The sequence below is a fragment of the Apteryx rowi genome, unplaced genomic scaffold (genome assembly GCF_003343035.1).
Source record: "Apteryx rowi isolate R43461 unplaced genomic scaffold, aptRow1 scaffold_119, whole genome shotgun sequence".
NCBI classification, from domain to species: Eukaryota; Metazoa; Chordata; class Aves; order Apterygiformes; family Apterygidae; genus Apteryx; species Apteryx rowi.
The window spans coordinates 1769073-1791231 of NW_020447408.1; the positions used below are offsets into that span (position 1 = coordinate 1769073).

A 22159-nucleotide genomic window follows, 5' to 3' on the forward strand; every position below is an offset into this window, starting at 1 on the left:
ACAGGTTTCCCATGTTCTGCAGGCACTGGATCCCCTACAAGCTGTGCAGGGCCTTCCCCTGCCCTGGGTGTTGGGGTTGTGCCAGCTGCAGCCTGAGGGAGAGATCTGTGCTCTTGTGGGCCTGCAGGCTGAGGGACACGTGGCATATCACTCCTCCATCAGTATCTCGACTTACCCAAGGGCACATCCCTCCTGGGTCATTTTTAAGTCAAGCCTGTGCGTGGCTAACTCTTCTCGCACAAAAGCCACTCCTTCCTATAAGAGATCTGTAAAGTGTTGTCTTCTCCCTGCTGGATGGCATTTTGCACAGTATTCTAGTGGTTCAAGTAGAGATTGTTCAGTCTGTTCTGATTCCCCTGTGTCCCTCATGTCCTCCTCTAATTACAGATTCCACTCCACAGCATCCTCTGCTACCTGTTGAATGAAACAGGTTTTATAAGTGGAAGTCTCATTGTGAGAGCTAATCTGTATTGCTCTGAGCAAGCCAAGCATGTACTTGAATGGCATTTTCTGGCTGGCTATCTAACTGTTCCTCTTGTTATCGCAGTTGTACATTTGTGCTATTAACAGTAACCATCCAGGACACGTTCAACTTGCAGCATATAAAACTTGGTATCCCATGGAGACTCCACCAGTACTTAGTTTATTTCCTGTATTTTGTGCTCTGTATTAAGAAATATTCTGTCGGAGGGTGATGTAATCCCAGAGACTAAACTAGATCTCACAGTGGAAATATTCCCACCAGACATTTTGGAAACTTTCCAGTTCTTGTTGCTGTAGCACACAAGACTAAAGCTGAATTATCAACTGCAAATTTGGCAGACRCTCCCACTAGAAATCTGTTACTTTTTATAAGAGACTCAATCTGAAAACATTTTAGGGACGTAACTTCAGATTAAAACAAAACCTCTCCTGTCTTTCCCCTCTTCATCTCTGTAGAGATGGGCAGCACACAGCTTTAAAAACAAGTCTCTCATCCTGGACAAAAAAACTACCTCCACTGGCGACACAGGAATGAACCTGGTCTTGAGGCAAGGGGCATTGAAGGATGGGGAGGGATATACTTTTACCCTTCACATCACAGACCTCACAACAGGGGAGGAAGGATTCGCCTCCATTGACCTGCTCCCAAACCAGCCACCCGTTGGAGGATCCTGCCGGCTGTCTCCCAAAGGACCGCTCAGGGCACTGATGGCAAAAGTGCACTTTGAGTGTGCAGGTGAGAGTACATGGACGGCAGTGCTGGGCACTGGCCAGCCCTCTCTATTCTTCAYGGGCAAATATTTTTCTCATGCCCAGTGAGTTACCGGCTGCCCTTGTTCCCACACATTTTTTCTTTACTCTGAACTCCCACCGCAGGACCCTGCTGACCAGGGCTGAGTTCAGAAGTGGACCTTTCAATTTCTAATCCCCAAAGCTTGYGCCTATGAGCAGCTTTGTGTGCCCAGGTTGTGGAGTGGTCTAACACTCATGGTGACAGGCACTTTTTTTAAGCCTAATCCATGTAGCTGAATGGTGGTATCCAGTCCAGGACTGTAGGTGTGGAAGAAATGGGTGTTTGGGTGCAGGAAAAAGAAAATAGATGCCCAAAGCTGAGTTACACAAACATGGGAAGGGTAAAAAGACAAAGCACTGGGGACTTTTCTGATATATAGGCTGGATGTTCCCATCCACAGTTACCTTTTCAAGCAGCTGCAGAGACAGCAACAGCCAGTCTAACATTCGAGAAGTGGGCTGGCTGACATCCTATAGCCTTGGGCCAAAGAATAAGTGCCTCTGAAAACCTTATTTCTCCAAATGATTAGTGTTGCAGATTAATGCTTTCTGGTGCACAAATGCTGGTAAGACACGCTGCAGAGAAAATGATGAATTCTGGTGGTTCTTGGGAGGCTGGTCAGCAAAGTGCAGCTTAAGTCAGGGGAAAAGCAGAAATGTATTTGGCATGATGTGATTGTAACATTTGGTATGTTTTGAGCTACCCGGAATAATTATGAAATCTGTACATCTCTGGACTGATGGGAATTTTAGCTATTAATAATTGTTTTTAAGCTGAAATGGAATACTCAGAATACAGACTCACTGGTCTATAACCAGCGTAATGAGCCCTGGCAGAGCCAAAGTTCATGTTCCTTCACTGTTGCTCGCTGGCAGATGCGCAGTGAATTTCCCAGCTGCCTCGCTCCCACAGAGCTCTCCGTATTTCCCGGGAGCCCCAAGGAAACCTTGTGCAGGTCATATCCAATACCCAGTCATTCCTGAGATGTTGAACTGCGTGAGGGCTGCACTCAGTCTAACATGAGGTTTTGCAGGGCTTTACAGAGGCTGTGGCCTTGGGTCAGTGCTACTTTCAGCCCTAGCAAAATTATTCTGATTTTTATTTTGGTCCTGAACTCTCACAAATCCCCTCAGAGCACAGTCAGAAGCCCCTAAACATCAGAAAAATTCAAAGCAGGGTCAGAGCTTTACATTGCAGGTCCTGAAAACATCCCTGGCAGAGTCATGAAGCTGACCTAGTTGTGAGGACAGCCTGCCTCTCCRGCAGAGCCACGGGGAGCGCTCGCTGCAAACTGCCCAGGGCTGAGCTGTGCGGGGCGGAACAGGGGACGGAAGGGGACACAAGGGTGCGGGGGCAGCTCTGCCTGCTGGGCTGAGAAGCTGGCCTCGCTTGGGCATGGGCTGCAGCTCCACCAGGCCCTTAGTCCCCAGTCAGACCTTCTGTACGGGCTTTGTTTTGCAGGCTGGCRAGACACGGAGGACGCGGGGGCCCCSCTGGTGTACATCCTCCTGGCATCTCGCCTCAGGGCCGGGCACTACCACGAGTTCTGTGTGTACAAGGGCAGCCGTGCTGAGCACAGCGCCTTCCTGCCCCCAGGCTTTCACGAGAGTGGCTTCCTGGTGTCTGTGTCCGTGCTTGTCCAGGACCAGCTGGGAGCAACCGTGGTGGCCATTAACTGGTAAGGCCCCCTCTCAGAGGCTGGGGATGGTGGGGATGGCTGGGGTGGCTTGTCTGGGGTTATGCAGCAGGCCAGTGCCAGGCTCCAGCCTAGAAGCCTGAGTCATGGTCTTTTGGCTTAACCACTGGGTCCCTTTCCTGAAGGGCTCAGTRGATCCTGGGTGAAGCGTTTGCCTCTTGGAAGAGGCTGCTGGCAAGAGGGCGACGGGAGGCTCAGCACAGGACGCTGACGCCGCAGAGAACTCCAGTCTTTGCATATGATCTCTCAAGGGGAAGACTTTTTTTCCCATCAGTTACTGCTTCCCTGACCACCCCCTTAATTTCTTGGTGACTCCTCCTTTTTACAGCATGGTTTCATTTTCTCAGAAGATCTCTGTATGTTTTCAAAGCAGCAGTGCTCACAGGTGGTAAAGCAAGAAATGTAAATGTCTGCCCTTTCTGTTGCATTCAACCAGTTGCAAACGGTTGCATTTTGATTAAAGACTTCTGCTGAGAGCCAAATGAATAATGACAGCTGGCCATTTATCTTAAAGGGCTCCATCCCATGCTGACAACATGTTCTGTCCTCTGCCATCTTCTCTGCATCAAGAACCCTCAAAGGAAAGTTGTCAGCAGCAGGYGCTGGTGCTGAGCATGGCCTGGTGTCTCACTGCTGAGAGCCAGAGGAGATCTCATGTAGCCAAGGTGGAGAACACACGCATTTGAATAGGGTGGAAGGGATTGCAGCTCGAGTCCCAGTGGGGTCAGTCCCATGCAAGCCCCGTTATCCGTTCTACAGACACTCCTTGGTCTCCGATGTGCTCCACACAGGTACCMAGTGCCCTCGGGCCTCCAGACAGCATCCTGAGCTGGTCTCAGCACTGTCTTACACAGCTACATGGCTGCTCCCTCTCAAGGCCAGCTTGCAGCCCCCCTCACTGTAGATGTGGTCCAGGCRTCCCAGGGTGGAGTGTGCAGTCCTGCAGCCTGCAGTGCCTGCAGAGGAGAATCTGTGTCCCATCTGTTCCTTAGACCCCAGGGAACAAAGCCAAAAGTAGTGTAGCTCCTCCCAGCACACTGACCATGATTTTTAGGTGCTCCTTATGCTCCATCAAGCTAAACCCAGATTTTCTCCTTTGGGCTCAATGTGCCCGTGTGTGTCCTCCACTTCCAACTTCACAGAGTTGGACCAGTGGGGAATCAGGCTTCTTCTCATAGGCATGTACAGCTGGTGCAAGTTGGGTACCAGAGCAGGTATCAGTGATGTTGTCTCTGTTCTTTAACTACCTGTTTCCCCCTTCTTTTTCCTTCCCAGCTACAAGGCAGATTCTGCCCTTTTCCTTCAGACCCATTTGATAGTCTGTATTTAAACCAAATGCCTCTTTGCCTTGGCAGCTCCATGGAAATCAGCTTACCTGAGGGGTTCCCCAGCCTCTCCCACTGGCTCTACAATCAAACTGACACCGTGCTCCAGGGTTTAGTGAAACAGGGGGACCCTCAGCAGGTCATTGAGTACTCTCTGGCYCTCATCACCATCTTAAATGAGGTAAAGCACCAGTCTCTGCCCCRGASGGGCCTCCGGAAGCCCTTGCAACCMCCAGCACTGTTCTTTGGCTAGGTTTTGTCCAGCGATGTGAGGAACTGACTAATGCTACAGTTTTTCATGTATATCAGTGTACATGCAAACTGGGAGTTGGGCTGGAGCTATTTTTGCGCATGAAAAAGAGCAACRAGCTCCAGACACACAATGGCCAGGGAAAGCAGAAGGGTTGCAAAATGAAACAGGAGCCCTAGAGAAGGCAATGCAGCCCCCCCATGCAGTCCCCCATGCAACCTGCATTTTTGCCCTCATATTCAGCCAGCTTTTCCTCATTACTGCCAACCACAAGTCTAAACACTGCATTTAGAAACAGAAATCTTGGACCAAATTCCTCCACCTCCCCCACTCCTCCCCTAAGCAGGCCTCCCCTGCTCCATCTCAGCAGGATGGGCAACTCCCTATAGCGCTCCCTGGGCGCTGCTCTGGGTGCTGAGGAGACCTCCTTGGTCTGACTGCTGAGCTGCGCCGGGTAGAAAGTTCCTGTCCTGGCTGCACACAATGTTCTGTTAGTCCACAGTGCAGGAGCCTCATCCTCCTGGGTGATGAAAGTTCACTTTCACTCATATCTGAAGTAGGGCCCTGGTCCCTCCATGTGCACTGCTGTAGGCAGGGCAAGAATTTTGGTCTATACTCCTGCTTTCCTGCCCTGTAAGAACCTGCTGCATGTCTGGAAGCCAGGCAGGGGTGTTCCCCCTGAACACAGGTACTGTGCTTAGCTGGGTAAGGATTGCACACTGCTGTACTACTTAGCTGTCAAGTGCAAGGCTGTTAAGATAATTGCCTGGAGCACAGAAGGGAAAATGAGGAAGTTCTACTGAAAACCCAGCTCATTAGATCACCCTCTGGGGAGAAGCATGGGCAGAGAGAAGATGTAGAGTGCAGGAAAGAGGTGATTTCAGCACAGCACCTCTTCCTTTGAAACAACCTGATACCTTTCCTCACTGTACCTGGTTTGGTCCCCTTCAGTACGAGCGGTCGATGCTTTTGGAACCTGACCCTGGGAATGAATTTGAACTCCGGACCTGGACTCGGAACAATATCACAGAAACCCTGAACTCGCTGAATGTGAACACGGTTGATGATATCCAGCAGATCTCAGCTGCCTTGGCTCAGTGCACGGTATGTTCCCCATCACCACCTCCAGCCTCCTGCTCTTCCAGATGCAATTTAGATGCCAATAATTACAGGGGAGGTCTCTTCAGTTCTTCTTCTGCTTTTCTGTCTCTCTCTCTCACACACAAACACACACACACTCCCACACACACACGAGGAGGACACGTATCATTTGTTGACATCGTTAGGGTTTCTGTATTGGTTTCCTAAGTGCCAGTGTTGTCAGTTCTGCSCCTTGCCACACCACCAACCTAGCAGGCAACATGGATAAAGTGATGTATTCACATGCTGTAAGACACCACCTAAGAACTCTGTGCTTCTTCTCTCGTACCAGGCCTGGGGTGGTAGCCTGCTAGCAAGTAGGTACCTTAACTTGTAGATGGAGACTGTAAGAAASGCTTTGGCAAGTTAGAGAAGCACTGGAATAAATTACTGGGGGAGTTGCAGAGTCTCCAAGGACAGGCTGGACTCTGTCAGGAGTAACACAAGTAGAGCTGGGCCTGCCTTGACCAGAGGACAAAGCCAAGGACTGATGTTCCTTCCAGCCCTATTTCTGCAGTACAAGATTAGAATCACTTCTCTGCTCTCTTGCTGATTGGAAGCATTGTGTTCCCCGGCCAGCCGGCAGTTTCAGCTCCACGTGCTGGGGCTGCTGTCTGTTGGATTTAGGAGTGGCTTTATATGTTTTGTCAGATGGGCAAAGGGAAGAGAGCCCRGTTATATAATGTGCTTGGGTTTTGGTGGTCAGCCAGTCTGCTCTGGCATGCTGTTCCTTCCCCACCCTCCCAAGTCTTTGCTTCTTGGGACTGGAGTCAGGTACCCCGGCCTTGCTTGCTTATCGGCTCCGTAACCAGGCCAGCAACCTTGCTCAGTGGGAACAGGCTGTCAGTCAAATGATGGACAAACTACTGTGTCCCACCCACAAAGTCCCTATTCTGCTCTTTCTTCATCTGCTTTAAAGTCTCTGAACCTCAAAAATCACTTCTTTCTGTTCACCTTTGTTCAGGGATTTGGGATTTTGCACATCCCATTCCTGTGCTAAATCGGTTTGTTTCTCTCATTCACACATGCTCTTGCCCTGCAACTTGATGTCATGGTGGAAGCTCAGGTCTAGAAATGGAATTTTTGTCACATGGGAAAAGCTGATGTTTAAGGATTAGTTTGTGCTCTGAATTGGAATGAAAAGCTTATAAAAAATGGTAATCTAGAATTTCCCAAATGTTTGAGAGGAGCAAAGAGTTCACAGATATCCTTTCCTTTAGAATTGTCAACCAGTGCTGATATTTTTTGATTTTACCTATGGGGGAGAGGAAAAATCAGAATGAATTTCTCCTGGCGAGGAAAAAAAAGAATCTCAAGCTTCTTAGTAGGTTCTACTTCCTAAGTAATAGCTCYGCTTGCATGGTTCCTCCCCATAACTCCTTGTTGTCTCACCGTGCCTTGCTGACTCTCATTTACTTAGTATGTCCTCACTTCTCATAGCTTACAAATTTAAGCAAAAAAGAAGGAATTCTAGACCTGCAGACKCTGTTTTGATTCTGCACCAAAACATATGGTGAATCACGTCTGAATCTTATGATTAAAAGAAAAAGATGAATAAGCGCTAGGAGCTGGATTGTGGTAACAGCTTCCATGTGTTGCCTTGGTCTCTCTGTCCAGCCCTTGAGTGTGCTGGGAGCTCCAGGCCATGGCTAGAACATTCTGTTTCTTGGACACATCTGGGAGCGGAGGGAGGGATATCCATCACGCCTGAGTGGCAGGGTCCCTCCCACAGCTTTTGGGAGTATTTGGACACTGGAATGGATTCAGTTAGGGCCAAATCCTGCTTCCATTGAAGTAAACTGTGTGCGTATGGAGGAGCCCTGCCCGGCTCCTTCTGGTTGTTTTCAGTAGGAGCTGTATGTGGCCCCAAAGGGGTACTCATGAGATGCAACCACAGGAGATGTGCTTGATCCTTACATGTGAACTTMAGGGAACTTGAATGTGCTGCCCTGTATTGCCCCTTTCCACCTTAATGCATCCTCCATCAGACTCCTGGCATTCCTGCTTGTATGCTGGCAAACTGTAGGGTGAGAGGAAGTGGATGGGGGAGTCCTGGAGACACCAACAAATTCTTGACATCTCTCAGTATGAACAGAGAAGCCCTGGTCTCCCCAGTCACCTGCTGGGGCTGGAAAGAGCAGGGTTAACTTTCAGAGTGTAATTAGTTTCTGAACCAATGTGCTCAGGTCTTTGCAAGACTGAGCCAGCTGAACTTGCCCACAGCTGCCCTTTTCCCGCAGAGCATTCCTGCTGGATCAGATTATGTTTCCCTTTGCAGGTGGTGAGCAAGGAGCTGGTTTGCAAGTCATGCCTGACAAGGACCCTGAACAAGCTAGAAACCATGATGACCATCCTGCAAGGGGAGACTACCCAGGGCACTGTGACCCCAACAGGCATCGCTGACAACATCCTCAACATCACAGGTCAGTTCTGTTTGTGCAGTGATGGGTGACTTTTGACTGCACACTGCTAAGAGCACAGGGTCCCTGCTCAGGGWGCAGGGCAGAAGTAGGCTAGAGAAGCTGAGGGAGTTTTTGTAGGTTCTCCCCTGTCCCATTAGAGGTTTGGCTCAGGCCTCTTCAAGCTGTTGGGGAAATTGCATTTAAAATTTGGAGCATGGCGCCCCAGTACTTTATCCTTCCTGCAGTTTTTCCAGGGCTGTCCTGGCTTTGGCAGCTGTCTCTGGGGACAATCAAATCTAACAGTTGTTAATAACCTCACCAATACTTCATGGAATTGCCGTTTTAGTAAACAATGAATAACAGATATGGCTTGCAGATGTTTCCCCTCCTGGTTGCAATCTGAGGAGGGTACCAGACTTCACTGGGGCACCCATAAACACCATGTGAGCATTGCCAACTAGTTATTCTTGAAGGAAGAGAAGGCACCTTCTTTGCACTGCTTGTCAGGTGTTTCTGAATGTTCTGCACTTCRTATTGCAAGAACTTAGTAACGTGTTTGATTTATCCATTCCTTCCCTGTTTCCCAGTCTGCCGTTCTAGTTACCTCACAGGAGGAAAACAAAGCCTGTTGTGATTAAGTCTTCACTACCAAACTTCATAGATTAGTCAAAGGACTGCAGGAAGAGTTGACAGCTCTGTTTTTAGCTGAGGGCTACTGAACACTTCCAGTGTGGAAAGTCATGTGCACAGTGTTGAGTTACAGTGAGAGGGCAGTAAGGAAGGACTTATCTGGTTGTTTTGGGAAGGTGTCAGATGTTATCTAGACTGTACGATTTACCAGTTTCTCTGTTTGCTCTTCTCTCCTGACAGGTGACCTAATTCACCTTGTCAACACGGTTTCACAAGAATCTAAGCCCCAAGAATTGCTTAGTGATTCCCACAATTTTCTGCTAGCTCCCAAAGCCTACAACTTGTCTTCCAGCCTGATGCGCATCCTCATGAAGTCTCGAGTGCTGAATGAAGAGCCCCTTGAGCTGGTGGGAGGAGAAATTAAGGCCACAGGCAAGCGGTCTGATCCCTTTAACTTGCTTTGCTATGAAAACACACCAAACTGCCAGTTCTCCATTCCCCAGGCTTTCAACACCACCCTTTCCAACCTGACTGATGTCATTCAAGTCATGTTCCAGGTGGACTCCAATCCTTTCCCATTTGGTTACATCAGCAACTACACTGTGTCCACAAAGGTAGCCTCCATGGAGTTTCAGACCCACAACGGAGTGCAGATCCCCATTGGGAGCCTGGACGCAGAGAAAGCCATCACAGTGATGATATCAAACAACACAGATTCTGATGATCTCTCTGCTGGCACTGAAGTCATTGAAGCAAGAACATCTGTGAACCTCATTGTAACTATGGAGAGCAACAACAGAGAAGCAGGACTGCACTTCCGGCTCACTTACAGAGTCTTGAATGGTAGCCCAGAGACAGCGCCAACTCTTTATGCTCGTTTTCCCATGGGAGAGGAGGGGTGGGTGCTGCAGCAAAGGAGGGTTGCATTGAGAGATAACTGATATGCAGAAGGAGATGTCAGGCCTAGCCAGTGAGCTCCACACAGCACAGTCAAAGTTCTGGTTGTCACAGGAATTATTCAGTCCCCAGTATAATCTTTGCTCATGAATTTTGACACTGGGAAATCTTTTGCTTTACCCGGCCCTTCAGTGAGCCACGTTAGCACTGGAGGGAGTTTGTCCTGTCCCTCTCTGGGTCAGGTGCAATGGTATCCAGAGTCACTTGCTCAGGGATGCTCTCAGCTGCAGACTGAGAGGGTACAATCTGGTTAAGGATCTCTCCCAGCTTTCTGCATTCTGGATGCTCCTCTCTGAGCATCCGCTGCTGGCAGCAGGAGTGTGATCGAGCTCTCCCTGGTGTTTATAAAGTACTCTCTGTTCTTTCTCCCACTCCCCATGCAGAGCACTACATTGCAAGTGAGCCTGAGCCATTCATCATGGCCTATCTCCATCACGAACCCGAGCCAAATGAGCACAACTGCAGTGCCTCTAAGAAAATTGGCCTGGAGGCCCTGGCTGGAAGTGACCACAAGCTCTACACCTTCTTCACCTCCCCCATGTAAGTGAAGCCTCTCATGTAATCCTTATCACCCACAGGCAGTCACATGAACGTGCATGCAGGATGCTCAGGGCCTTACCATGGCTTATGCCAAGTTGCTCTGCAGAGCAGGTGCTGTTGTAGCTATTAACTGTGTTCCTCTCTTCTCGGAGGAGACAGATCTTCTGTGCAGGCACCTGCAAGCTGCCATTTCTACACCCCAACACTGGCACCTCTTCTGTCCTGGCATTCCTTCCTTCCCAGACATCAACTGCCCCTAGTGCAGAAGCAGTTCATTGCTCTGTGATTTGCCTTTCTGATCCAGGTGAGGGAGGTTTCCCCTTTCTAGAGCACTAAATCACATCCCCTGTTAGTATCAAGACTTCACCCAGGGCCTCTCCTAATGATCAGTCTCCCCCTGCTGCCCTTCTCTGTGCTCACTTGCCTAGCAGTTGCTGGAGACTGTTGCCTGCCACCTCCCCAGCCAGGCTTTCATCCTCTGTGGCCATGTGGTAGTGCCAGAAGCACTACCAATCTCAGAGTTGCCCATGTTTAACAGGGCTGTGTCCCAAAGGTCTCACACTGACCTGTTGTAGATACAGGGATTGCTTCATGCAGCTCATGAAAGCATTTCTTAAGTCGAGGCATCACACACGTTAGCCCAGTTCCTGAAATACAGTGCAACCTTCACAAAAGCACTTCTGCCCTGTAGAGCTCATCTTCGCAGTGCGTAACATGAAGAGAATATGAGTGCCCTCAAGGGCTTTCATCCCCCCTACTTGCCTGGTGCTTCCAGCATGCCGGGGCTCATTAAGCACTGCTGCTGTGCTATTGGGTTTTGGAGCAAAGCTGTCTTTTTTTATCAGAGCAGTCATTCTCGTAACTTCAGTTGCTGCCTTTCCCAGGAGTGTGTGTGTTCATGCTTCATGTTATTTATGAACAATTCCTAGGCATTATCTGAGAAGAATGATAGGCAACTTGGGAATAGGTGGGGCAAGAGTGGAGCCACTGTTGTGCAAGTTGACACAGCTTCCATGGCTTTTGGTAACAGGATGCTCAAAGAGGGATTAATCGTCCTAATGAACAAACCTTCTCTCAGCCAAGAATCATAGAACTGCTATGGAAGTATCATGTGGGTCAGTGGGACTCAGTGAAGAGCGGGTGGGAGAGCTGTGCAAGGCTGCCAGCCAGCAGCATTGTGGAGGAGAAGAGGGTGTGCAACATAGTGCTTTTGCTCTGTTCCTGACCTGTGCCTATGGCTTCCAGGTGCTGAAATAATAAAAATATTAAAGAATAATTAAAGAGGTTTGTAGAGTGCCACAGTTTCTGCATAGCCAAAGGGCTCTGTAAATTACACCCCATTCACTGGACTTTTCCTCCCCGTCATGCATGTGCTTATCTGTCCACGCAGCAACGTGCTTTCCATGGGCACACTTCAGTTGGAATGGGGTTTGTGTCCCTTCAGCAGGTGGGCTAATAATGTCTCTTTGCTTTCTCTCCCTTCTACAGTACTGATGACACCATCCAGAAGTATTACTTCAACATCACAAACCATTTCAGCTGGTCCCCAGTGGAGGTGACTCTAGGGTTGTACACCTCCCTGTGCCAGTACTTCAGTGAGCAGGAGAAACGGTGGAAGACAGAAGGCATCATCCCGCTGGAAGAGACCAGGCCAGACCAGGCTGTGTGCTTAACCCAGCACCTCACCGCTTTCGGGGCCAGTCTGTTTGTCCCCCCAAACTCTGTCCAGTTCATCTTCCCTGTGAGTAAAACAAAGCAGAGGCAGTGCAGCATTGGCAAACTGAGCAGACCCTTGTCACCTGGAAGAAATCTTAAGCTCCCATCAGCATTTATGTTCAACATGGGTCATGGCTGATCTGTGCCTATCTGAGAAACCAGCACAAGCACCTAAGTGTCTTTAGGAGCTGCAGATGGGCAGAGCTCACAGAAGGGCTGTGTCCTTTGATTATGAAACCTGGCTGCTGATGCTAAAAACAGACCTTTGCAGAGAGCTTTATTCTGTATTCTGAGCACCTTGCAGTGCGTTCAGCTCTTTCCTGAGATGCCAAACACTCCTCCCAGCTGTCACCCAGTGCTGTTTTATTTCAGAGAGTTTGCACCTGTCAGCTGCTCTCTGGTTCCCAGGGATGTTCAAGTTCTTTCTAGCTCTGTCAGTGATGTAAGTGGGAGCAGAGAGCTGTCTGCATCTGCTACAGCAAACTTCAGTTGGCTGCTGCAGCTCACTCAGCATGGGCTATGAGCAAGTGAGGCCTGACCATGCAGTCTGTGTGGGGACAGGTCTCCCCCTCTCTGTGCGTGGTATGATATGTATGCTTGATGATTATAGCAAGCAAAGGGGTGGCACAACTCCTGGGGAGTGATAGGGATCCTCTTGGATAAGGAGAGTGCCTTTCAGCATGTTTCTTTTCTTTTAGGCTCCAGGCCCAGGTCTCAACTACATCGTTCTGCTGACGTGTGCTGTCTGCTTTGTGACCTACTCGGTGGCTGCACTGATTGTGCACAAGCTAGACATGATTGACATTAACCGAGTGGGGGTGATTCCCTTCTGCGGGAAGAACGGGCTGTACAAATATGAGATCCTGGTGAAAACCGGCTGGGGCAGAGGATCAGGTTAGTCCATAGACTGCTTCCATGCTTGATTGCCTAGAGTGACATCAGTGTAGTTCCCCTGAGACCTCACATCAGCACATCATGCACCAAACATTCCCCCACAGGGCCTGGTGTATTTGGAGGAGCACTGAGCAGACAATCAGTTCAGGGCTTCCTCAGCTTTCAAACACAAGTTCTGCAAGGTGGCAAAGTAACTCATGTGATGATGGGGCAGGCCAAGAGCCCTGGAGAGGAGCACCCTGACTTGGGCCTGTGGTTGCAGGAACAGCCAAGAGGCAGGAGCTGTTCTTCAGTTCTGATCCTCTCCTGCAGAAGCATCCAGGCCTTGTGGGCCCTCTACATGGACCATTTTGCTGTCCCCCAGCATCCATCTTTTTTCTTCCATCTGAACCTTTCCTGGCAGCATGGAGGCAGAAAGCTGGGCTTTCTGGTCTGGGGCTGGGATTGTAGCCAGAGCTGCTAGAAACATCATTTCTGAGCTTGGAAATCTGAGCAGCTGGGATGYGGGAGCTCTGAGCGAGGATGGAGGTGGAGTGCTACCATGTCACTGCCAGAGACATGCTCCCATTGATCTCGGTGTAACCACTGGTTTCACTGGGAGCAGCTTTGCCCTGAAACCACCCCCAGGACCATCCAGGTGGCMCAGGTGGACTGAGGAGCATCTGGCAACTGATACCAGAGAGAAGTCAAAGAAAACAAGCCTTTCAACTACTTGATGGAAAGAACATCCAGAACAAACATCTCCTCCCATTAGGGTGTTAGCAAGGCAAAGGGCATTAGCTTCAGTCCCCTACAAAGAGGAAAACCATGAGTATGCCAAGGTCCATGCACCAGGCCAACCTGAGCAGCTGCCTTCCAGACTGTGTGTAGCACTATCTCTGGGTGTGGGGTGGCTAGTGAGAAGCACATTCCTTCCTCCCAGGTCTCCAGGTGACCTCTCTGAAGGGCCATTGCATCAGGTACCAGGTCTGGGGTAGGAAGGCAGGGCTGCTGGGTTACAGCTTCTGCTTGGATGGACTCCCCTAACTGAGCCCTCTTAACTCTGCCAGGTACCACAGCCCACGTGGGGATTGCCCTGTATGGTGTGGACAATAAGAGTGGTCACAGACATCTGGATGGAGAAAACGCCTTCCACCGCAACAGCCTCGATGTGTTTCAGATTGCAACAGAGCGGAGTCTGGGGAGCATCTGGCGTATCCGTATCTGGCATGACAATAAAGGTGAGGCATGAACAGGCATGTGGGGCTGAGGCAGTCATCACTTGTCCTGGCTCAGAACCAGGCTCTGGTCCGTTTGGTACCTGGGCCAGGAGCAGCACTGCTTAACACCCTGGGCTAAACCTGGTGGGAGACCATGGTGAACCACTGGCTCAGTGGAAGATTGCTGGGGGAGGACATGGAGTTTCCGTTACAGGGAAGTCTGAAGACCAGGTCAGCTGTAAGCCCTTACACGTGCAGTCCAATGTGCTTTGCACTGTGGCAGTGTCTGTAAATGTCTGTACAAGAAGTACACCCTTCTCTTGGGTAGTGTGCAATCCTCATCAGTAGTGTTACAGAGAGACTGCTGTTGTCCCCTTTGAGGATTCTCCTTGTGTTGCCCTCTTGGCTTTGCAGACTTATGGAGGGAATGTCTGACATGAAACACATTTCCTTGTCCCTTGGCTTTCAGGACTGAGCCCCTCTTGGTACCTGCAGCACATCATCATCCGGGACCTGCAGAGCAGCAAGAGCTACTTCTTCCTGGTGAATGACTGGCTGTCAGTGGAGAGCGAAGAGAATGATGGCATGGTGGAGAAGGAGGTTTATGCTGCCAGTGAGTGCTCAGCCCTTGGGGTGTGGGGCTGGGACAGCTGTGCAGCATGGCAGCCCTCATTGCACCGGGGAAGGGCCCACAGCGAGTGACTCTGCAGGGACACCATGGCCCCTCCACACTGACACTGCCTCACTGCATTGATACCTAGTGCAGCCAAACACTCTACTGGGTCTTTTGTGCTAGAGTACAATACAGGGCAGAGACCCAGCTGTGCAGGAGGCACAATATAGATGCAGTGYGGACATCCCCTTGAATATCAGCCTGGAAGGAGAGGCCGTGCCAGGCCCAGCTAGGTCCCCTCTGTTCTGTGCAGCTGGCCCTGAGAGTCTCTCTTTTTGTGCTCAGGTGAGACGGAGCTGAGGAGCTTCTCCCGGATCTTCATAGCAGAGCTGCAGCGAGGCTTTTTTGAGAAGCATGTCTGGCTCTCCATGTGGGACCGCCCGCCTCGCAGCCGCTTCACCCGTGTCCAAAGAGCCACCTGCTGCTCTCTCCTCATCTTCCTCTTCCTCTGTGCCAATGCTGTATGGTACGGCGTGGTGGGGAACGTACACCTCAGGTGCGCTGTGTTCCTTCCTGCTCTGGCTAGTTCCTTACCTTCTTGGGGACCTTCCTGTGCTTCATTACTTAGGGCAGGATGGACCTTATGTCTGCTTAGAATAGGTGTCTTGCTTGTGGCCTTGAGGCTGCCCTCCCTGTTCCAAAGAATCTTGGATCAGGATATGGATCATGGACAGCCTGATGGGCTTTCCTCCTCGCCTGGTTTTGCTGTGTCTTCTGTTAGCACAGCTCACACCCCTTTTTTGCCTTTTAGCCTGCCCTAGGAGAGTGTTTCAGTTCTTGTCTGTGCCTTGCTGTGTGTGGTAACAGCCACCTCAGGGATCGCCATGGCAAAGGTGTTTTCAAATGCTCCCACCTGGATTTGTTCTGAGGTTTAGGCTTGGTGCACTCTTTGCACACCTGAAACGCCCATTTGTGCTCTCTTGTCTGCTTGCTTGGCTGGCGACCCTGAGTGCTCCTGCTCACATTGGTCTCTGTTCTCTCTTGATTCTCTACAGCAATGGGGCTGTTTCCAACCTGATCCCTGTTAATGTAGACACAGTGGCTGTTGGTTTGGTGTCCAGCGTGGTGGTCTATCCTCTCTACCTGGTCATTTTATTTCTCTTCCGGATGGCTCGTGGCAAGGTAATCAGGAGAAGCATTTGCAGGCTGCCCAAGCAGGTGTGATGCCAGGGCTAGATTCTGCCCTTTGTGGTGCAGCAGCTCCCTAGCTGGTCTCTGCCCCTTCCTAATCACTGCTCTGCACTGCCTTGCACCATGGTCAGAGCCTTGTGCTTAGCAAGATTCTGCCTCCCCATTGAGCTGGGAGCAGCCCTGACCTTAGAGGGAAAGATCMCCCCCTTAGATATGTGCTGTGTGATATTGGATTCTAGCAGTGCCCAGACAGATCCCAAAAGGGCAGATTTTAAAAGCCGTTTAGGCACTTACTACCTCTTGATTTCAGTATGCAATAGGTACCCAAATGCCATTTAAAGGTGTGACCCTTTGCTGTGTTGGCAGGAGCTAGAGAGATGCTCATTGGAGCGTTTCTAATGAAATACCTGCCCTCGGTACAAATTCAGCTGTCTGAGCAGAGCTGTGGTTATGCAGCTGTGAAGGGATTAGCTGGGGATTTAATGACTAGTTAGACACAATTGGCAACCCCATTAAGTATCACAGCCAGCTGCTCAGTGACTGATGAGCCACAAATGTGTCTGATATTTGTTGTTCCTGTAAGTACTCCCTGCTTTGCAGGAGGTTATGAACTTATGCAGCTTCCTGGGAGCCTGTGCCTGGAACAGCCTGGGCTGTGGTAATGTAAGACAGTGCCTAAGGTGTCTGGGAGGCAGGGAAGGACCTGCATGTGCCTTTTCTCAGCCCTGCTGTGCAGGCCGGGATCCCTTGGCCCTGCATCTAGAAGTGCGGAGCTCCCCAGCAGAGCAGTGAGTTGAGCATGAGAGAGTGAGCTGAGCAGCAGGCTCTGAGCCACAGCAACATTGTCACCTCCACCCATTCCTTCTCTGCTCAAGCCTTTCTGTCTCCTGCAGGTCTCCATCAACCACACCCTGACTCACTCAGACCAGCAGTCCTTGGAGATCGACAACTACYTGGACTCCTCAATCCTGGAGAGCTCCTTCCTCACCTTCCCAGGACTCCGGGCAGAGGTAATCTGGTTCACACCCGAAAGCTGGACAGGCTGCATGGATCTGTGCTCCCTGCAGCCCTCCTGTCCCCTGCATGGGCCCAGTGCCCGTCTGCAGCTGTCAGTGTAAGAACTGATGCACATTTGCCACTTGTAAATACTGGTGACTGGGGAGAGCCACAGCCCTTCATCTTTTGCCGCATCTCCCTCCAGGCCATCCTCAGGTACTGAGCACAAGCTGGTATCCAGCTATTGCTCTTTATCTGAGAGCACAGATCTTCACAGCATGCCTGGATGTTATCTCCTGGAGGACAGGAGGCACCTGGAGGTGTGGACCCAGGGCTAAGAGCAGCTCAGGTTCCAGGTTTCCAGTGACCCCTAGTGCAGCAGTGTTAACTGCCTGCTAGTTTAACTGGGCATCAGCCAGTGTGATGTACCTGAAATACTTCCCACTTCCTCCACAGGCCTTCTCTGAGCAAACCAAAACAGATCTGTTCCTGGAGGACTCCAAAAGGTAAGTAGGTTTTGGAAATCAGAGCAAGCAGGAATTCAGTGGTTTTTCTGCTTTCAGCCTCCCACACATCATTTCACCTTTTCCAGTGCTGCAGGCCAGCAAATGTGAAACACTGTTTCACAGCTTATGTTGTGTTTTGGGTGGGAGACTGGAGGGCCATCAAAGGCCAATTGCCTGCAGGTGTGGAGTGCTGCTTGCCTGTATTTTATTAGAGCTGATAACTATTTGTTGCCAGAGAGCTGAGGAAACCTAGCCCTCACCAGCTTTGTTCCCACAAAGGCTGTATCTGAATAGTAACCCAGTGTCCTCTGCAGATCACRATAAAGGGACATGCTGGTAGGTTGGGAGTTGTGCTCCCACAGCTGTTCCCCTTCTGGGGAGGACTACACAACCACACAGTTGCCTTTCTCATGCTTCCTGTTCCCCATGCATGCCTCGTTGCACACTATTCTTCTGTCTTCCTGCAGCCTTGTGCGGTGGCCCTCCAGCGAGGCCCTGCTCAGCTGGCCAGACCTCCTCAGCGACCCCTCCATCATGGGCAACACTATTCAGAAGCTGAAGAGAGGCCGGGCCAGTCGCCACCTTGGACTTGAAGCCCCGCTGGCGACTGAGGAGGACAGCTTGTCACTTGGCGTTCACCAAGGGCAGCCTAGATATTTCTCTGCCTCAGGTGGGTGTGTGAGCAGTGTTGCTCTGTGCTAGGGTGTAAACACCCCAGGGAGGTGCAGGAGGAGCAATCTGGTCCCTGGGAGCCCTGGCTCAGCTCTGGAGAAGGCAGAATAGCAGAGCCTGTTGCCATCACTGCTGGCTCCTGTTTGAGGGGCAGGGGAGGAGAGTCAGATTTTCTTAATGGGGAATTCAGTCTGGGAAGCAGAAATCCTGATGGTTGTGGATTAGTCTGAAGTGAGTGGTCACTACACCGCCAGCAAAGTAGGAGCAAAGAGACATGTTCCCAGGGRATCTGAATGTTGCAAGCAACCAGCACTTCACTGGTTTCAAGGCCATGGTGTGTCTCTGGACCTGTGTAAACGACTGGAGAAGGAGAAGAGCTTGGCCTCCTACACCAGCAGTTTCATGCCAGGCTCTGCAGCCAAATGGGAGTAGACAGGAGCCAGAAGACAGGGAGGGAGGATGGGCCCATCCCATGGAGAAGGATCCCACAACTATGTACACCTGGGCTTTTCCCGTCCCTAGCTCCACAAATAGCAGCTGATTGCAGGCAGAACTGTCCCTTGGTGCAGTRTTGTGTGCTGTGCTCCCATCACTGATGTTCTTGCTCTCCTGTTTCCCCAGATGAGGATCTGATACGGCAGATCCTAGCAGATGGAGCTAGTGGCATCTCCCACTCCCAGGACGTAGGGCCATACATGAGGGCTGAAACAGATCTGATCTCAGGCCTGTAAGTATTCGGGGAGCAGAGTCTCCCAGACAAGGCAGGATGAGCCAGTGCCTCGTGTTCCTTGCCCTTCGTCCAGCTCTGCTGCTCCCAGCTGTGAGCTGAGCTGGGCTTTGTGACATTGCAAATACCTAGGACAGCCTTGTCTCAAGCACTGTGTTCTTGCTGGCCCCGATTCCTGCAGCCCCCACAGACAGAGCTCCAGGAGAGCACTTTCTGCCCCTCCAGGATCCACCTGGAATATCCCCCTGGCTGAAGAAATGCCTCTGGAGCTTTGTAGACTGCCAACAAAGTACCAGCATGTTGGTTCAGTTCACAGCACTGACTGAAGGGAGAAGGGGATTTGAACCTCTGCTCTGTCACTGTGCCCAGAGCCACCCTGCTTTGGGACCCAAATCTCTGCCCAGATAGGCTGGCAGCTAATTGCTGGATAGCCAGTGCAGAGCAGCAGGGTCAGGGAGGGGAAGGACTTCCAGCTTCCCATGAGACACAGAACAGAGTGTCCAATCACTCCAACAGCCTGAGCCCACTGCATTAGAAGAAGAAAGTGCTTCTAACTGGCCACAGGGCTGCTGTACTGGTGTTAGTGCTGGAGTTCAGTCTGCCTTGGAGCCAGCCTGCCACAGGCCTGCTCACTGCAGAGGCAGCACTGGCACAGCTCACCGGTAGCACCACTTTGCCTTGGCAGGTCCAGTGTGTTCGGGGAGAAGGTTGAGACCGTCATGATGCAGAAGCTGAATGACAAAGGCCAGAACGTGGCAGCCCCTCCTAGGGAAGTGAGCAGATCAGCCAAGTCGACATGGACAGGTACCAGGGCTGCAGGGCTGTGTCCAGCATTGGGGCTTGGTGAAGGGGGGCTGAGGATGTGCACAAGAGGGGCCTTCACACCCAACAGCAGTTGGGAGGAAGATAAATAGACAAGGAGATTTAGGAGAGGCTGCTGTCTTCCTTGGGATATGTTTGCTATTTCCTGCCAGTTTGGGGCAACTTCTCTCTGATCCCTGGGTCCCAATAAATCCTAGGCCACCATTCGTTCTGTGGTATCCCCCACTGTACACCCTAGGGAAGCTCCACTCACTGCTTCCCCCATTGCTCTGCTCTCTGCAGCCCTCTGCAGACATCAGTTATTTCATTCAGCCTTCCTAAGGAGGAAGAGCGAGAGTCTTTGTACATAACCAGAGGGGAAAGGGAGTCAAATGCCAATGAAAGTTCAAACCAACAAACAAGGCAAAGAAAAGGAGAAGAGATGCCTCCTACTGGGTCATACGAGACAACAGCCAGCCAGCTGGAGTTGCACAAGGCAGGGAGCAGACTGTCATGCCCTGGGAAGGTCTGGGTGGTGATAAGTGCTCTGGTGTCAGGCCCCGTGGAGAAGCTAAGTGTCAGCTCTCTTAGCATGAGCTTTTGGCTTCCCAGGGCACAGCTTCTCTAGAGCAGGCTGCAGCGCAGAAAATTGGACACAGCAGCAATCCTCTTGGGTCTGTTAAAATCCATCAGTTCCTCTTGCTTGATGAATGTCTGTAGTATCTTTATGCCAGCATTTATTCACATGGGTGGATGRAAGAAGCTGTGTCTGAGCAAGCCGCAGGCCAGGGTGGCTTAGCAGTCTGAAAGGCCAGCAGTTGTGAGGGCATCTCCAGTCTCCAGAAGTCTGTGGCTTTTAATGGGTCTTGGGGGTAGCACCTCCAGCCAGTCCAGTCCTGGACATGCCTGATTTCCTGGGGCTCTGATGAAAAGTAGGGAACAGATTCCATCCTCCAAATCCCATCTCTTCCTCCTGCCCTCTCTGTGCTGTCTGCATATGCGAAACTGCTGTTCTGAGGCTAGCTGTGTTTCACGTGCTGTCCACGTTGCTACTTAGTGTGTGATGTCTGGGACAATCCCTCCAAACTCACCCAGGACTGGTGGCGAGTACTCTGCTGGGATGAGTCATTGCTCAGCCCTTCCTGTGCCCATTTGGTCCCTTTTGCAGTGATATTTACTCTTGTTTTCCTTCCCTTCCTCAGTTGCAGACCAAACATTCAGGAAGCGCTTGCTGCCACCCTGGTGCTCCTATCTGGCTCATGGCATCAGTCTCCTCCTCTTTGCCACCTCCACTGGGGTCTCTGTTTGGATTGGTGTGGGCTTTTCCTCCAGTGTTGCCCTCATGTGGCTCATCTCAGGGATATTCAGCTTTTTGTCATCCTTCTTGGTCTGGGAGCCCCTGAAGGTAAGGAGAGAGTAAGGGAGTGCACAAGCACATTATCTGCATGCATGCGTGTACACTCACGCACGCCGTTTCCTGTGACTACCAGCATCCCTCCACTCTGGATTAGCAAGTCCCTGGGGATCATCTGTATCTTTAGCTGTAATAAGTAGCTTGTCCAGATACTAATCAACTCATGGTGGACACTGAGTGGACTGAATTCTCTCCACCATCTTCATATCCCTGCAGGTGGTGAAGTGGACGCACACTAGCAGCAGCAGGAGAGGTAGTGCTGGTGGCAGTTTGTTCTAGGGGTAGTCCAGCTGCTCCAAGGCAGTGCTCGGCTGCAGTGCTGTGCTGGCTGGCTGGCTGTGCCCATGCTCAAAGGCAAACAGGAGCTGCTGCCTGCAGGAGTCCTGTAAAGGGGAGTCCAGCTGGCCTGGCTCTCTGCATGCTCGTGACACTTCTTGCCTCTCCCAGGTTTTGCTGGAAGCCCTCTATTTCTCACTGGTTGCCAAGCGCTTGCACCCAGAGGAAGATGACACCTTGGTGGAGCATCCATTTGTTGAGCATGTTTCTGAGAAGATCAGCAAAGTCCGACCTCCGCAGGGATTTGCCCTTTTCCAGGCCAAGGAGGAGGCCAGGAAGGTCAAACTACTGCACAAGATGCTGAAGGTAAGATGTGTCTCGTGATGCCCATGGCGCCTAAGGCAGCGGTAGAGTGCTAGCTCCAGGATCTGAGATACATCTTTGTATGGGCCCCCCAATCCGTCTGTGATCTCCTGAGCTAGTAGGCACTTGTCTCCAATCTCTGCCTTGGTTCCCCCATCTGTAGAAAGCAGATAGTGACATTCATTTTCTCTGTGAAGTTCTCCRAGATCTGAGGTGGTTGGAAAGCAGAACTGGGGATTGTTGTTCATCTTCAGTTTGGAACAGATAGCATGTTTGTAGCGTGCAGTAATTCAGGTGTTTGAGGTTAAAGAAAGGCTTGCAGCGTGGAGGATATGCCAGCTTTGGACCAGTGCACAAGACAATGCATTAGCTGAGTCTTGTGAAACACAACTCCCCACTTGGGAGCAGAAATTTCGATCTTTTCATGGATAATTCAGTGCTAATCCTCTGCACTGGTGCTGGGGATATACACCTACTTTGAGGGAGTTGAGTTATTTTTAACTGAGTGATGTCCCTTTAAAGGATGGAAACTCTCATAACTGTTGTATAAGCCAAGCTGCCAGCATATAGGACCT

The 22159-nt window shown here is 50.8% G+C and overlaps 1 protein-coding gene across 1 annotated transcript in view; it reads left to right on the forward strand.

Moving 5' to 3' along the window:
• The window catches only part of PKD1 (polycystin 1, transient receptor potential channel interacting), a 72183-nt gene that overhangs the window by 41050 nt on the left and 8974 nt on the right, over window positions 1-22159 (forward strand). Inside the window, exons 18-37 of the mRNA XM_026084717.1 lie at window positions 940-1219; window positions 2738-2954; window positions 4328-4478; window positions 5499-5651; window positions 7966-8110; window positions 8960-9562; window positions 10060-10216; window positions 11705-11957; window positions 12631-12826; window positions 13876-14046; window positions 14495-14638; window positions 14984-15194; window positions 15694-15820; window positions 16723-16839; window positions 17282-17331; window positions 17799-18001; window positions 18625-18730; window positions 19416-19534; window positions 20734-20936; window positions 21393-21587. Coding sequence (XP_025940502.1) covers window positions 940-1219; window positions 2738-2954; window positions 4328-4478; window positions 5499-5651; window positions 7966-8110; window positions 8960-9562; window positions 10060-10216; window positions 11705-11957; window positions 12631-12826; window positions 13876-14046; window positions 14495-14638; window positions 14984-15194; window positions 15694-15820; window positions 16723-16839; window positions 17282-17331; window positions 17799-18001; window positions 18625-18730; window positions 19416-19534; window positions 20734-20936; window positions 21393-21587 — 3801 coding nt within the window. The remainder of the gene's footprint in view (window positions 1-939; window positions 1220-2737; window positions 2955-4327; window positions 4479-5498; window positions 5652-7965; window positions 8111-8959; window positions 9563-10059; window positions 10217-11704; window positions 11958-12630; window positions 12827-13875; window positions 14047-14494; window positions 14639-14983; window positions 15195-15693; window positions 15821-16722; window positions 16840-17281; window positions 17332-17798; window positions 18002-18624; window positions 18731-19415; window positions 19535-20733; window positions 20937-21392; window positions 21588-22159) is intronic.